The sequence below is a fragment of the Schistocerca piceifrons genome, chromosome X, assembly GCF_021461385.2.
Source record: "Schistocerca piceifrons isolate TAMUIC-IGC-003096 chromosome X, iqSchPice1.1, whole genome shotgun sequence".
In the NCBI taxonomy this organism is placed as follows: domain Eukaryota; kingdom Metazoa; phylum Arthropoda; class Insecta; order Orthoptera; family Acrididae; genus Schistocerca; species Schistocerca piceifrons.
The window spans coordinates 433,008,905-433,024,747 of record NC_060149.1 but is presented as its reverse complement, the minus strand read 5'-3'; the positions used below and the strand labels follow the sequence as shown (position 1 = coordinate 433,024,747).

The window sequence follows — 15,843 nt, the reverse complement described above, 5'->3', positions numbered from 1 at the left end:
AAATTGAAGTGAAGAACTGGCTGAAAAAGGTGTCGGGAGGTGTCTATGACACAGGAATGAAAAAACAAGTCACACGGATGACAACATGTATTGAGGTAAACGGTGATTATGTGGAAAAATAATGCAAGACCTATACTACAGTGCGTGTAAATTTTATTAAAATAAATTCATTTTTTGTACTTCAAAAAATTCTTGTAACTTTACTTCCCTGGCAAGCCTCATAGTAATTATTCTTGCTGAAAACCATTTGCAAATGTAGCAGAAAAGTGGCTTGTGATACTTCTGCAAAATGGCCTTTGTCCATGCATTCAGTGGTGGCTTGTGCATTATGTAGATGTATAATCAGGGATTAAGTAAGAAAATCAGTATCTTTCTTGACCTATGTCCTAATTCTTCATTCCTCATTTTTCCTCTTTTTTTGTCGGGTTGGGGGGAGGGAGGGGGGGACTTCTAGTTCTGAAACCTAGCATCCATGATGCATGACACACTTTTCCTGTCTGTCTGTATGCTGCTGCAGGACATAACTTGACAGTAGTAACAGCTTAGAAATCCTTTTCTGCAGTTAAATACATATTGAGCATGACCATGACAATGAAATCAACAGGCTCATAAGTAGGGGCTGCCTGACTTAGTTAGGCACAAGCTGCTTTTCATTCTTTCTCATTCTCAAATCATACTCAAAGTTTGAAACATCAAATAATTTTTTCTTGTAAATAGTAACAGTTGCATAATCAGTAACCTGACTAAACAAGGTAGTGTGTTATTTAGGGCACTGAATTCATATTCAAGAGGACCAGGATTTAAATCTGCATACAGCCATCCAGATTTTGGTATTCCCTGGTTTCCCCAAATTGCTTCAAATCAATGGCAGAATGGATTCCAGACAGTTTCTTCCTTCATTGCACTAATTACACTAGATCAGGAAGACCAATGTGTTCAGTATGTATGGGTTTAGGGTACATTGTTTGGGTACAATGAATTGCTGCATGGAAATGGCCAATTGTCAATAAAGTGAATGAACATTGTCTCAAAACAGTGTGTAGAATTGAGTATTGCATTTCACTGTGAAGTTCATAAATAAGAGTATAAGGTTTCACGTAATTTAAGCAATATTATAGTGACTTTAACAATTTGTCATAACCTGCAGCATCCATGAGAACTACTAAATGATAAAGATCAGTGATTCAAAGTAAATAAATAGGAAGTTTTTTTGAGACAACTAGTACATAACTACACAAATAATAAATCTAAGATTGTTTTTCAGTTGTTATTCTTAGTAATTAGAAGAACATTTTGCTAATAATAATTACTTTTTCAGGAGGTTGACACAGCTCTGTTAAAACTGTATTCAGAATTAAATGCTGCAGAACTTGAAGCCTTTATTGTTGCGGGAGAAATTACTTGTGATGTGAAAGACTGCAGCAGTTGGCTAGAGCGTCATAAATGTTACCATGCACTTGCTCTACTGTACCGTCACTCTCAGGATCATGAAAAAGCTCTCTCAGTATGGCTTAAAATTATTTGTGGGGAATACCAGGACAGCAGTTTCCCAGGACTTCAGTTTTTTGTGGAGTGTTTAGCAAAGTAAGATTTGATTTTCAGCATTGAATTTTATTTTTTTGTCTTTGATTAAGTGCAGTACTTCTGTAATTCAGTTGCAAGGCAGATGAAACATGGTGTCACTTTGAATGATCTATATTTTTCGAGCTCCTATGACAGTTCAAAATAATACAAAATAATATTTGTTAAGCTTCTCTGTATAAAAGAACTATTCATAGTAAAATATCCAAGTTTCACTAGCAGGATTAATGACCTGTATTCTTTTCAGGTATAATTTTTCAGCTGATCACAATGGGAGAAAAGAAAGTCAATCATTCAACAATAATGTGAAGTAGGAAAAACTGAATAGTGCATACTTTTCCAAGTTTTAAGAATATTTTGTTTTAATTATGGGTGGTAATGACTGACATACACACTTTAACACATTGAATGACATAATGAGACAAGTTGAGTGGTTACCTAGGAGTAGGAGATGGATAAGGGACATTAAAATGATGCAATCGGGATCGAGTGTGTAATAAAGTGGTTAGGGAGGACTAAGTAGGAGGAGGTGGGGTGGTAGCCAGATATCGGTGTGCATGTTGGAGTTCTGGAAGACATGGAGGAATGCAGGGAAGTGCCAGGCAGGAGAGTCACTGTGGTAGGCAAATGAAATGCGACAGAGAAACTGCAGACACAAGACAACAGACCAGGAGAAGGACAAAAAGTCTCTGACGGTTTTATGAGAAGGGTGGGTTTTTAAAGGCAAATTACACATAAAAGTCACAGAGATTACTGAATGCTCCTCAGAGCAGTGCAAAGTATTGTAGGTAACTGTTTCAGTCAAAATCCAGTTCACACAGTATCAGAGTTCTGCCGATAATGAACAGAGTCCAAAAGATAAACGCCATAAACGAAACCAATAGCACACAAGGTGCACACGTCAGTGATCACGTTACAATTGTCTTAGACTGGTTGTTGGCTGGCTTATATGCAGGATTTTTGCATGGTCTAATCAAAGGGTATTCCCGGCAACAAGTGCCATCAGAGTAGTAGTGCCATGGTGATTGACAGTAATTTTGTACTAGCAGCTTGGTTTCCATGGTGACACAGGTTGACACAACTATGGTTGAAGAAGGTACACTGATCAGCTAGAACATTATATCTGCCGACCTACTATCAGTATAAACCCATCAAAGTGACATCAGTGTCACCTGGTGAAGAATGACTGCTAGTGAGACATGCATGGTGCATGTAGTGTCAGTGAGTTTACTGTTTGTGTGTAGAATGGGGAAGGCACGTGATCTATCTGAGTTTGACTGATGGCAGATTGTGATGGCCCCAAGGCCTGGCATGAGCATTTTGGAAACTGCTCAACTTGTCGGGTGTTCGAGGAGAGCTGTGATGAGTGTCTTTAAAATGTGATGAAACCAAGGTGAAACAATGTGCAGATGTCATGGGATTGGGCAGCCACATCTCATTACAGATTTTGGATATTGTAGGGTGGGCATACTGGTAAAACAGGACAGGTGGTGAACTGTGGTGGAACTAAAATTAGACTTCAATGCTGGGTAGAGTATAGGTGTGTCTGAACACACAGTGCACTGAACACTCCTAACGATGGGCCTCTGCAGCTGATGACCCGTGCATGTGCCAATGTTAACACCACAACATCGGCAACTATGACTCAAATGGACACATGACCATCAGCACTGGGCATTGGCGCAGTGGCAGAGTGTTGTGTGGTCTGATGACTCCAGAAACCTTCTTCATCATGCTGATGGGAGGGTGCGAATCCGGCATCTTCAAGGGGAACAGCTCCTTGGCACCTATACTGTGGTATGGAGACAAGTTGTTGGTGGCTCCATTATGCTCGGGGGAACATTCGAACATTCACATGGGCATTCATGGGTACAGTGAAGGTCGTGCAGGGCATCATGATGGCCAAGGAGTTTTGTACATTGGTTGCAGACCATGTACATCCCTTCATGACAATTATGTTCCCTGATAGCAGTGGCATGGTTCAACAAGATAATGCACCATGTCACAAGGCCAGGAATGTGACGGAGTGGTTCGAGTAACACAGTGGTAAGTTCCAGTTGATGTGCTAGCCCCCCAACTCTCCAGATCTGAACCCAATAGAACACATCTGCTATGTGATTGAAATCGGCATCAGAGCTCATCGCCCCCCCCCCCCCCCCTTTCCCCAGAATTTACTGGAATTAGATGACTTGTGTGTGTGTGCAGACCTTCAGAGACCTATTAAGGCCTCATTGCTTCCATGCCATGAAGCGTCACTGTTGTTATCTGTGCCAAAGGTGGACAACTATTAGGTAGGTAGTCATAAATGTTGGATGATCAGTGCAAATTGCCAAGCACATTGTTGTGTGTGAATCGGTTGTACATATGTTGAGCTGCTGCTTATTCAGGAAGCAAATTTGTTGTATTAATGTATACTATGACGCAACAAATGCAGCATCTTTGTCTGATGACACTGATATTTTCACAAGACTGTCTAAGTTTGATTGAATGGATGATACTTGTTATAACAAGTGCAGTTGGTGTCGGAAATGTAAATTGCTAGGATATAAAATGAGAAAGCATACAACCTCGGGTTACAACATAGTGGAGTGCCAGCATATTTCAGTATTAACGTGTGAATATAGGCGATTGTGGACTTTGGGAAACTGGAGAGATTGAGTGAGAATATGGTTAGAATATTCACTTGATGTAATGTCCCATGATTTCTTTCTTTGGGGGGGGGGGGGGGGGGGGGGGAGGAGAGTTGCATTTCGAGATTATGGTGTACATTAATACAATTGACAATGTAGCTGAACTCATTGTCTGAATCAGCTGTGCATTTCAAGAAGTGAAACAGAATCCTACCATGCCCAACAGAGTTAGACTGTCATTGCTGCAAAGGGATCAGGTGTGTAATGAGGATCAGGGCTGGCTATTTGAACATGTGTGTAATAAAATATAATTTGTGTTAAGTTGCTGACGCTTAATTTCAGTTCCTTACTTGACATATCATATGCTTGATATATAAAAAGTGGGTTAAAAGAATGTGTTCCTTAACAATAAATGATCTACTGTATGTGACATGATGTTCCTCAAACTTCACTGGAGATATCCTGACAAATGCTGAATTTACACAATATAGGAGACAGTTGAATTCATAACAGAAGAGATCACTGAATACTTAAAGATTTCTGAAGTTGGTTCACTGTGCTTACTGTGGTCTAATCAAGGACACATTGAAATAATACAGGAGATTTTGTTTGTAGCTAGGCAGTTCATGTATTTTTAATATTTGAAAGATGGTTATGACCATTACAGTCTGCCTAAGATATTCCTTGTACTTGGATGAATGTCTGCATTGAGGGAACACCAACTAATTCAGAAGAAAACACAGTATGTTAAATTTTTTTGGCTGGTGTAGCTAGATGGTCTGCATCATGGAGCAATTTCCACTTATAAGTGTGATATTAAACCCTAATTGTCATTATTTGTTTCATTGTGAAATGTAGAGTGATGTAAACTGAAACATACAGTAAGATTCAGCTGTTGCTAGAGCCTGAGATATGTCTTCTGGTGTAGATGACATCAGTTGCTGCAGATTATGTGAAAAAATTGTTGGTGTTAATTTGCTATGAAAAGAAAATTTAGCAACATAGTCTGTCACTGAGGTGACAAAAGCCATGGGTTACACCTAGATCATGTTGGAACTCCTTTTGCCCAGTGTAGTGCAGCAACTCAATGTGGCATAGACTCAACAAATAGTTGGAAGTCCCCTGCAGAAATATTGTCATGCTGCATCTATAGCCAGTCATAACTGCGAAAGTGTTGCCACTGCAGGAATATCGTGCATGAACTGAGCCCTCAATTATGCCCCATCAATTTTTGATGGGATTCATGTTGGGTGATCAGGGTGAACAAATCATTGACTCAAATTGTCCAGAATGTTCCTCAAACCAGTTGGGAACAATTGTGGCCCAGTGACATGACACCATTGATCAGAAACATGATGTCTATGAATAATTGCAAATGGTCTCCAAGTTGCTGAACATAACTATTACCAGTCAACGATTGGTCGATTGGTTCATTTGGATCAGAGGACTCAGTCCATATCATGTAAACATCCCCCCCCACCCCTACACACACACACACACACACACACACACACACACACACACACACACACACACACACACACCATTATGGAGCCATCAACTGCTTGTACAGTGCCTTGTTGACAACTTGGGTCCATGACATTGTGGGATCTGTGCCACACTCGAACTCTATCATCAGCTCTTACCAACTGAAATCGGAACTCATATGACCATGCCACAGTTTGCAAGTCATCTAGGGTCCAACTGATACAGTCATGAGCCCAGGAGAGATGCAGCAGTCAATGTTGTGCTGTTAGCAAAGAAACTCATGTCAGTCATCTACTGCCACAGCCCAGTAATGCCAAATTTCGGTGCACTGTCCTGACGAATATGTTCGTGATATGTCCGACATTGATTTCTATAGTTTTTTCATGCACCATTGCTTGTCTGTTCGCACTGGCAACTGTACACAAACACTGCTACTCTTGGTCATTAAGTGAAGGCTGCTGGCCACTGCGTTGTCCATGGTGAGGGATAATGCCTGAAATTTGATATTCTCGGCACACTTTTGACACTGTGAATGTTGGAATATTGAATTCCCAGATAATTTCTGAAGTGAAATGTCCCATGCATCTAGCTCGAACTACCTTTCTGCATTCAGAGTCTGTTAATTCCCACTGTGCAGCCATAATTATATTGGAAACCTTTTCACTTGGATCACCTGAGTACAAATGACAGATCCGCCAATCCTCTGCCCTCTTATACTTTTTGTATGCACTTCTACCACCACCTGTATTGTGCATATCGCTATCCTGTGACTTTTGTCACCTTAGTGTATAGTGTCTGTGAATAGGAGGTACAATAATTACCAAAGAGAGACCAAGGAGAAAATGGAGTCTGTGCACATTAGTGAGAACACATTTTATGTAGGGAGCTGAGTATGATGGTAAATGGGTATGAATGTTTCCAGTTTCTTGTCAAAACATTGTTCTTAGCACTGAACTATTGAAGTCTGATTAACTGAATTTTAGTTGACATGTGGAGACAAGGACAATCAAAGTTGACTATGTGATGGGACAAGTATTCCACAATGACCACAGATATGAGGAAATATTTATATCTATGTGCGATTGTAAGTGCGGTGCTTGTTCAGAAGGGTTTTTGTGTCAGTTACATCGCCAGATATGGAACTTAAAATAATAGAAAGTTTCCTTTAAACACAAAGTATATACTATTGAAGAGTGACTTGCTTAAGAAAAGTGAGGTTAACTCTGATGTTAGAAACTCCCATTAAAAAAATCCTGGAGGATATTTGCATGAAACTGAAAGAGAATTTTGCAACTGTTTTATGTAATTTGACACAAAGTTTAAGTTTAAACACATCTATCAGGTAGATAGAAAACTACTGGAACAGCTTTACAGTTTAAATTCCATTGTGAATTTAGAGGACAAAAATGAAGAGAGATTTGTTATATGTGGAAAGGGTGTACAAGGTGTTTGAGAAGGCAGTTCCATCATTTATATGTCACACATGTTTTTATCACATCAGTATCGAATTCTGTTTGGGGAATTAAGAGAAGTAGCAAACATATCAAGTTATTAAACTTTTCTCCTCCTCCTCCTCCTCCTCCATCTTAATCTTTTGTGGCTTTACAGCTTCTTGTAAGATTTGGCTTCTTAAACAGTTTCCCACCATTTATGTCAGCCCATTGTAAGAGCTCTGCAATTTCTGTAACCCATTTTCCAGAGATCCTCACTGACTCCATCCTTGAATTTGATCCTTGGCTGACCAGACTATCTCTGTCCTCCTGGATTTTCTTGTAATACCTTTCTGGGTACTTCAGCATCACCGATCTGGGCTATATGCCCAGCCCACCTCATTATGGATGATTTCACTATTCTTCTGGTATGTGGGCATTTGTAAATGATGTACAACTCATGAGTGTATCTTTTCATCCATATTTCTTTTTCACAAATTGGGCCATTGATGCTTTGAAGAATCTCTCTTTCGAACGTGTGCAGTATTTTGATGTCGTTTGCAGTTGGGTCCAAGTTACGGAGGTATATGGAAGCACTGGTCTTATAAGAGTTTTGTAGGTGAGTAACTTGGAAGTACAGGTCAGGAGCCTTGATGATAAGAATCTTGTTAGTGTAAAATATTAGTCTCTGTTTGATTTTGTAGGCAGTGTCATATGAATAGGTGACTGTTGAACACAGATACTTGAACTGCTCAACTAACTCAAATGTGTAGTTTTCCACTGTTATTGAGACTGATATGTTCCCCTTGTGTACCTCTCTGGCACCCATGTATATTGTGTTCTGCTGGTTGATGTTTAATCCAGTGTTCCTACTAGTCCATTCAAGGGCAATAAAAGTCTCTTATATTACCTTTTGGGTTCTTCCCATTGTATCTATATCACCTGTGTAAGTGAGCATTTGCTCTGATTTATGGGAGATTATCCCTCAGCTCAAAATGTTTGCATCTCTCACCATCTTCTCCAGGGCAGCATTAAAAAGGAAACAGGCCAGTGCGTCACCTTGCTGTACCCTGTTTTCGATGTTCAGTGTATCTGAGACAACATTCTTCCAGTTCTTATGCTACTTTGTGCCTCGCTCATTGTCAGTCTCACTAGCCTCACTGTTTTGCTGGGGATTCCCAATTCAGCCAGGGCATGATATAATTGCTCTCTATCTATATTATCATATGTAGCTTTAATGTCTATAAAGAGCTGATCTGTGCCAATCCTGAATTTGATCATCTTCTCTAGGATTTACTTTAGAGTATAGATATGATATACAGTTGACTTTCAATGGAGAAATCCACACTGATACGTCTCTATCTCTCTTTGAATTGTAGGAGGAAATAGTCAAATACTATATTGGAGAAGAAGTCTTCATACTCCAAGTTAAGTAATGTGATCCCCCAACAGTTACGCATTCTAACTGATCTTCTTTCTTATACATGGGACATATTATTCCTTCTTTCCATTGCTGAGGCATTTTCTCCTCTTCCCATACTGAAGTAGCCATCTTTAAGAAGAGCCATTCTAATTTGCTACCTCCTTGGTGTCCTGCTGTGATGCAGTCTGTTCCTGCTCTCATGTTGTTTTTCAGTTTCTTCATGGCAGTTCTTATTCCTCATAGGTTTGGTGGATCTATGCCATAAGCATCTTTTTCTCCATGTACCCCTGTTGGGCTTCTTGATGCTAGTATTCTGGAATGAGTAGTTTGTCAAAGTGTTGGAACCATCTTTCACGCCGGCCGCGGTGGCCGTGCGGTTCTAGGCGCTCCAGTCCGGAGCCGCGCTGCTGCTACGGTCGCAGATTCGAATCCTGCCTCGGGCATGGGTGTGTGTGATGTCCTTAGGTTAGTTAGGTTTAAGTAGTTCTAAGTTCTAGAGGACTGATGACAACAGCAGTTGAGTCCCATAGTGCTCAGAGCCATTTGAACCATATTTCACATATTACTTTCCACTCACTTAAAAATTTTCATCTTTTATCAGGCTTGTTTTACAACCAAAAGGTTTCTATACTACATTTACTTCTCTGTAAAACTCCGTTGCCTCATCCTTATTCCTCAGAAACTATATTTCTTCTCTGGGGAGTCTTCTTTCCAGTCCTCCAATTTTCTTTGTAATCTTCCACATCCTTCATACACTGTGATTGGTGCCCTTTTGTATGCCTTGTTTGTTTCTTCCATTACTATTCTGCATTTGGCATTGAACTGTGAGGGTCTTGTGTACCTTGCTTCACTTCCTAGCATTTCATTTGCTGATACCTTGTATGTGTCTTTAATTATTCTCCATTGGTATTTGATTTTACTGCATTCTCCAACATTTTTGAGTATCTGTGTTATCCTCTTGTGGTACTCTTCTCTAATTTCAGCTGATTCAAAAGCTGATATATTGAGGCATACTGGCTAATGTTCCTTGCACTGCATCGGAGATTGTAGCCCCCCCCCCCCCCCCCACTCGAGCCTGTACCAAAAAATGATCTGAATCTATATTTGGGTCTCTACGGCTCCTCACATTTGACAAATCTGATTTTTACCTTGCGTCTTGCAGCACGTGATCAGTTTGATGTGATGTTTTCCATGTTCCTTTATGTATGTCTTGATGTGGGAACGGTGTTGGGCCTGCCACCGTGCTTATGAAGTGAAGTCCATTTTTTGGTTTGGAGAGCTGTTCTTTCCCCAGTTGAGCATTTAGGTCAAAAACTGTTATTTTAATGGTGTATTGTGGACAGCCATTGTATGAACTTTCCAAAAGTTCTTTCTCTTCTTCTTTGGATTCTTCTGTTTGATGCATGGATGTTAATTGTAATTAAATTTTCACTTACCACTTCAGTCTACATACATAAAATCATATATGTGTGAGACCAATAAAGTCTTCAGAGACTTTTCTGTTCTCACACAGATATGATTTTATGTATGTAGATTAATGTGGTGAGTGAAAATTTGTACTAAGGCCGGTAATCGAGCCTGGGTCTTCTGCTTACTAGGCAGGTGGCAACTAAGCCACCTTGGCACAGCAGTTCACACAACTGCATGGATTACCCTGGCATGCCTTGCTCCTCGATCCTAATTCTTACTGCCAACCCAGTCACTGCCACCTTGCCCCTAGTAAGCAGGAGACCTGAGTTTGATTCCTGGCCTCGGTACAAATTTTTTCTCACTTCTTAAGTCTATATTCGTAAAATCATATCTGTATGTGACCAGTAAAGTCTCTGAAACTGTAACATTTCATTTATGTAACTAACAGCATCTGGGTTTCAGGCTGGATCCACCATTTACATTTGATGCGGAGATACTATTCCAGAACATGGAGAGCCTCGGCAGTGTTCTGTTCGTGTGTAAGGGGAATTTAAAGTAGACTGGTGTGGCACTGAGAATGTGGATCGAGGAGGGAGGTGTGTCAGAGTAATCTGTGCAGTTGTGGGAACCGCTGTGCCAAAGATGGCTTGGAGGCTAATACACCTGCTTAATAAGCAGATCAGTGTTTGCCTCATGGACTTGGTACAAATTTTCACTCCCTGCTTTGGTCTATATACGTAAAACTGATTACCAAATGTTTTAGTTGTTGTTGGACCATGAACCATGTGCCAGACTCATGCTTTCTCTCACTGCAGCTGTAAAATGTTAGTTTCTTTCTTTTCTAGATTCAACCTTCCAGTCCACCTTACTTCTTGCAGCACTGTGATGCTCTGAGTCAGTTTCATTGTTCAATCAAGCAACTCTCTCAAGGTTCCTGGATGACATGTAGATCTCACATTACAGGTTCCCATATATAAATCTGACTTACACTTTGTGTGCCTTTTTTTTCTTCCCCAAGTCATTTGTCCATTGCTGTCAGTCCTTTCCATGCTTAGTCCATCTTCCTTAATCTGTCAGGCTTTCCTTTGTTGAAGTTTCACAACAGATTTTTTTGCAAAGCAGGTTGTCCAACTTCTGCCACAGGACGGGGGTGATTTTTAATCACGGTATTCTTCCCTTAGCCTCTGGAGAACAAACCACAGAATCTAAAATGCATCAGCTTGTCTCTTTATTAACCCCAGCGGCCTTTCTAAAGTACTTCTTTCCCACCAAAGCTGCCATTGGGATCTTCACCTTGTTCCTGGCTAGGGGCCCTTATAAGGTATTATCATGCGGGTCAGTTGATCAAAGTTTTTTTAACATGGTGTTACTCCACTAGCTCCTTCTTCCCCACTCCTTGCAGGTCCTCAGGCTTGCCACCCGTTTACCAGAGTTCTTAAATTTTTCACAGTCATCAAAGTGTTAACTCATTTGTGTCTGATTAATTTTGGAGGCTGCTGATGTGTTTACATGATTGGTGAAAGAACTCTTGCTTACTGACTCGCTCTTCATGTTAAGTTTTTACAGTTAATTCAAGTTTTGGTTTTTGTGGTGACTACCGTGATGTGTCGCAGAAGAAAATATACAGACAAGAATATCGCTTTGCTGTATCTGTCAGTAGCTGGATGTCAGCACATATGTTGGAACCCAGGAGAGAAATAAGTGAAGCCGCAATGAGGATGGGTCACCTTTGGAAGAGAACATGACACAAAGCAATAGCCAACCTAACCACGGCTGACTGATGGTGGATGGGACACAGACAAGGACAAGATCAAAGCAACCTATATAAGAACAAGATGTAAAGGGAAAACCTTCACCACAACAATGCCAACAGGCCAGGAAAAAAAAAAAAAAGAAAAGAGAAACAATCCAAATCGTGACCAGAGGGGGGGTGGGGTGGAGAGAGAGAGAGAGAGAGAGAGAGAGAGAGAGAGAGAGAGCCAGGCAAGGTTGTTATCAAATAATCTGTAATACAGTGATAATAGTAATGACAATATGAGACATGAGTATGGAAATGATTGACCATTAGCTGGACAGTTGTATTTATACCGGCTGCGAGAAACACTGTTGGCTGGTTTATACATGTGGTGAGATGTGTGGTATGCTCACTGTGCGAGCACAGTGCTGCTGCAATACTATGCCATCTGACAGCCTCCTAGGTCCATTTCCTACCACGGAGCCGAATGCCAGACCTTTTTATGATAATTAGCAGTGAATCTATTGTTTCTTAATATGCTGAAGTTCGTGGAGATCAGTTAGCTTTTTTAAGGTTTGATTCCACAGTAAGTAGAAATTATTTCAAATGCTACATTACTTCTACTTGGACTAAATATTTTGTCAATAATAGTGTTTATTTGTTCTAGTATTGGTCGGTTTTGGCTGTAGAGCAATTACCAAGTTGATTTGACTGTACAATATCATGAATACAAGTCATGTGGAAATCTCATGTTGATTGTAACTAATCATGGGCCCACTCATGCAGGTGAAGGATGGGATCCTATCTTTAGAACTTCTTTTCATCTTCCTTTTTTGTATTTGAAAAGTTAATCTGAATATGTAGAGATTGAGATCCAGGAATGTTTACGTGGTTCTTTTGAAAGCCCATTAGGTGAAAAAAATTAGTTTTCAAAATCACACACAGTCATGAGTGATAGGTATACACAAATAAGAGGCAAAACAGAAAACTACTGTGATTATATCATTTCCAATTAATAACTTCAGTTCTTAAGTACATTGCATGCAGTAACATAAACCCAGACACCTTGAAAGTTAGTTTTAGTTTTTTCATGTTCTGTGAATCATATTCATGACAAATCATCATTACACAGAATGTATCAATAGGTTCATAAATAAAATATGTTTTCTCTGTGAAAGCATGGCTACATGCTGGCCATTTACAGAACTAGATTTCTCGCTTTCAAAATTTGAGACACACAACCCAACCACATGTATAGAGATTAGACAAAAATATGGAAACGCTGTGAGAAATGCGTGCCTGAACATAAATGAAATGTTATTCAAGCCTGCATATTGTGCTGTTGTATTTGACCATGAAATGCACCTGTGGAATGTATTAGTCATGGTCAGAATAGTGTTGTATGTAGTTGTGAGTGGATTGTATTGGAGCTAAGTGAATTAGAATGTGGACAAATTGTTGCTGCTCATATTGTGGGTGCTTTCATAACCAAGATAGCCGATGTGTTTGGCATTTCAAGAAGCGTCATGTTAAAGGTTTATACTGCATACAGAGAAAGCAGAACAACATAATCTGCCAAGTCACAATGCAGACATAAGTGTGTGTTGCTTGACTGTGATGGACAATTGTTGAAGAGGATAGTGACAGAAAATCTCCATAAGTTAGGAATTGCAAGGTGAGCTGGAATTCCAAAATGACACATCAGCTATGGAAGTGCCCATTTCAGGAAAACATACGGAAGCCATAACACCTGGACTATGGAGCACTGGATAAAAGTCATTTGTTTGGATGAGTCTTGTTTCACACTGTTTCCAATTTCTGGCTGAGTTTATGTCTGGGGTAGGTTGCCCCAAGCGTGCAGTGCAGGCTGCTTGCTGCCAAGAGTGAAACGTGGTTTGTGTTTAGTGATGACTTTGGCAGTCATATTATAGCATTCCTTGGGCTCCATGGTTATCCTGCAAGGTCACATTACTGCCAAGGATTATTTGACCATTTTGCGTGATCAGGTTCATCCCACGATACAATATGTGTTCCAAGACGAGTGGGCCCCTGCTCACACTACTGTCATGATCCAAGACTGGTTATGTCAGCACAAAGACACCACAGTCACCAGATATCAATAACATTGAGCTTTTGTGGTCTACTTAGGCAGGAAGGTTGCACAGTCACTATCTGCGTCCATCATTGTTACCTGAACTTGCCACAATTTTGCTGGTAGAATGGTATAAGAAATACAGAATGTGTGTGTATCCATTCTGAGACAACAGGAAGCTGTTTTCATTGCCAACAGTTTTCTTGGATTATATAAGGCATGGTAATGTGTTGTGTATTTGATCTGTCCATATCTTTATCCACCCCTTGTGTACTATCTACTCATAAATTAATATATGGGATAGAAGGAGGTGTCAAGCAGAAATGATTTGAATTTGTTTTTAAAACTTTCATTATATTCCAGTACCTATAATTAACTAGTGAGTTGATTAAATGTTTTTATGGCTGCATACTTTGCTTCTTTATGTGCAAGAGTGAGGTTATGTTGTGTTTGTTATATTTAACTTGAAGGAAGACAACTTGTGAGTGAAGATTGTATTTGCAAAACCTTTATTTACAATGACTGGTTTTGCTAAAACAGAGTTACCGTCATCTGATCTTGGTATAGGTTAATGCAAGCACCCAGTTAGCTCTATAAATGTACTCCATATCTTAATTAGCTGGATAGTTGATGTAAGATGCGTTGGCATATCTAAGTTGAAACCAGTATTTATAATATGTTTTGCCAAGTGCATCTGTCCCATATTACAAGCCACAGAGTACACCACTGATACAAGAGCACTGTTGAACAGTTCAGCGGTGCTCTTGTATGAACCACAGAGCATATCTGTTATAATGTATTTATGTATGCCACATTTTCTTTTTTTTTCCTTTTTTTCTTTCTTTTTTTTTTTCAAATAATGCCTAATTCTTCACAACACTTTCATAAAAAAGATTAAAGTATTGTGAGGCTGTTGTTAGAATGCCAGAGTTTTTAAACAGTTGCCCAAATGAAGTTCGAGGATGGACAGTAGATATTATCCTTACAGCATGCTTCCATGTAATGCGTACTGTGGAAGTGCCCCATACGATTTGTCCGTATCTCATCAAAGAATGAAATAATGCAAAGCAGCCCAATTTTCTGGTGGTTTCATCACCAAAACCAGCAATTACACATAGAGCAAATGTTGCTGAACTTAAGTGTTTGAGAATACCTATAATATGTGATTTCCAGTTCAAATTACGATCAGTATGCACACCCATAAATTTTGAACATTCTGTTTCAAACGTGTCTTTAAAAATTTCATGTGTTGTCTGTTCTGTTGGGTGTGATTATGATGCTTGTATCATAAGCAAGGAGCAAAATTCTGCTTTATCATTGTGAGATGGGAGGTCATTTATATATAGCAAGACCAAAACTGAACCTTTGAATTGCCAGTTATAAGTTGCCCCCACCCAGAAGAAGATTCATCATGAGAGCTGAGGTAGCTATGTAATATGCCCCTCTGCTTCATATTAGTTAACCAAATGAGGTGATGCAGTAGCTAGCACACTGGACATGCATTTGAGAAGACAGTGGTTCAAATCCGTGTCTGGCCACGCAGATGTAGTTTTTCCATTATTTCCCTAAATCACTTAAGGCAAATGCTGGCATACTTCCTATGAAAGGGCATGGCTGATTTCCTTCCCCATCCAGCCCTAATCTGAGCTTGTGCTCCATCTCTAATGGCCTTGTCAACGGGATGTTAAACACGGATCTTCCTTCTTCCTTTCCTATCAGCTGAATATAAAGTGAAAGACTTACACATTATACCTTGAAAGTTATGAGCTTTTAAGTTTCTTTGAAAGAATGTTGTGATTTGCACAATAAAATACATTAGACAAATCACAAAAAATCAATGTAGGTGAATCTTGTCATGTAGATATTTTAATAGATAGACAGTGAAAAGCTGGAAGGAAAGTTTAGTGGAGAGGCTGTTCTTTATATCAAATTGCGACTGACTCAGATTATTATATTTGAAGATATGCCCAACTATACTTAAAGACATTATCTTTTCCATAATTTTTGAGAGGGAAGTTAATAATTATATGGTTGATGGGTTTTAATATCTGTCC

At 39.7% G+C, this 15,843-nt stretch overlaps 1 protein-coding gene across 1 annotated transcript in view; it reads left to right on the top strand.

The window, feature by feature from the left end:
• Nucleotides 1-15,843, top strand: part of LOC124721639 (transforming growth factor-beta receptor-associated protein 1-like) — a 162,915-nt gene that overhangs the window by 92,273 nt on the left and 54,799 nt on the right. Inside the window, exon 9 of the mRNA XM_047246702.1 lies at nucleotides 1,319-1,584. Within this exon, the coding sequence (XP_047102658.1) occupies nucleotides 1,319-1,584 (266 nt within the window). The remainder of the gene's footprint in view (nucleotides 1-1,318; nucleotides 1,585-15,843) is intronic.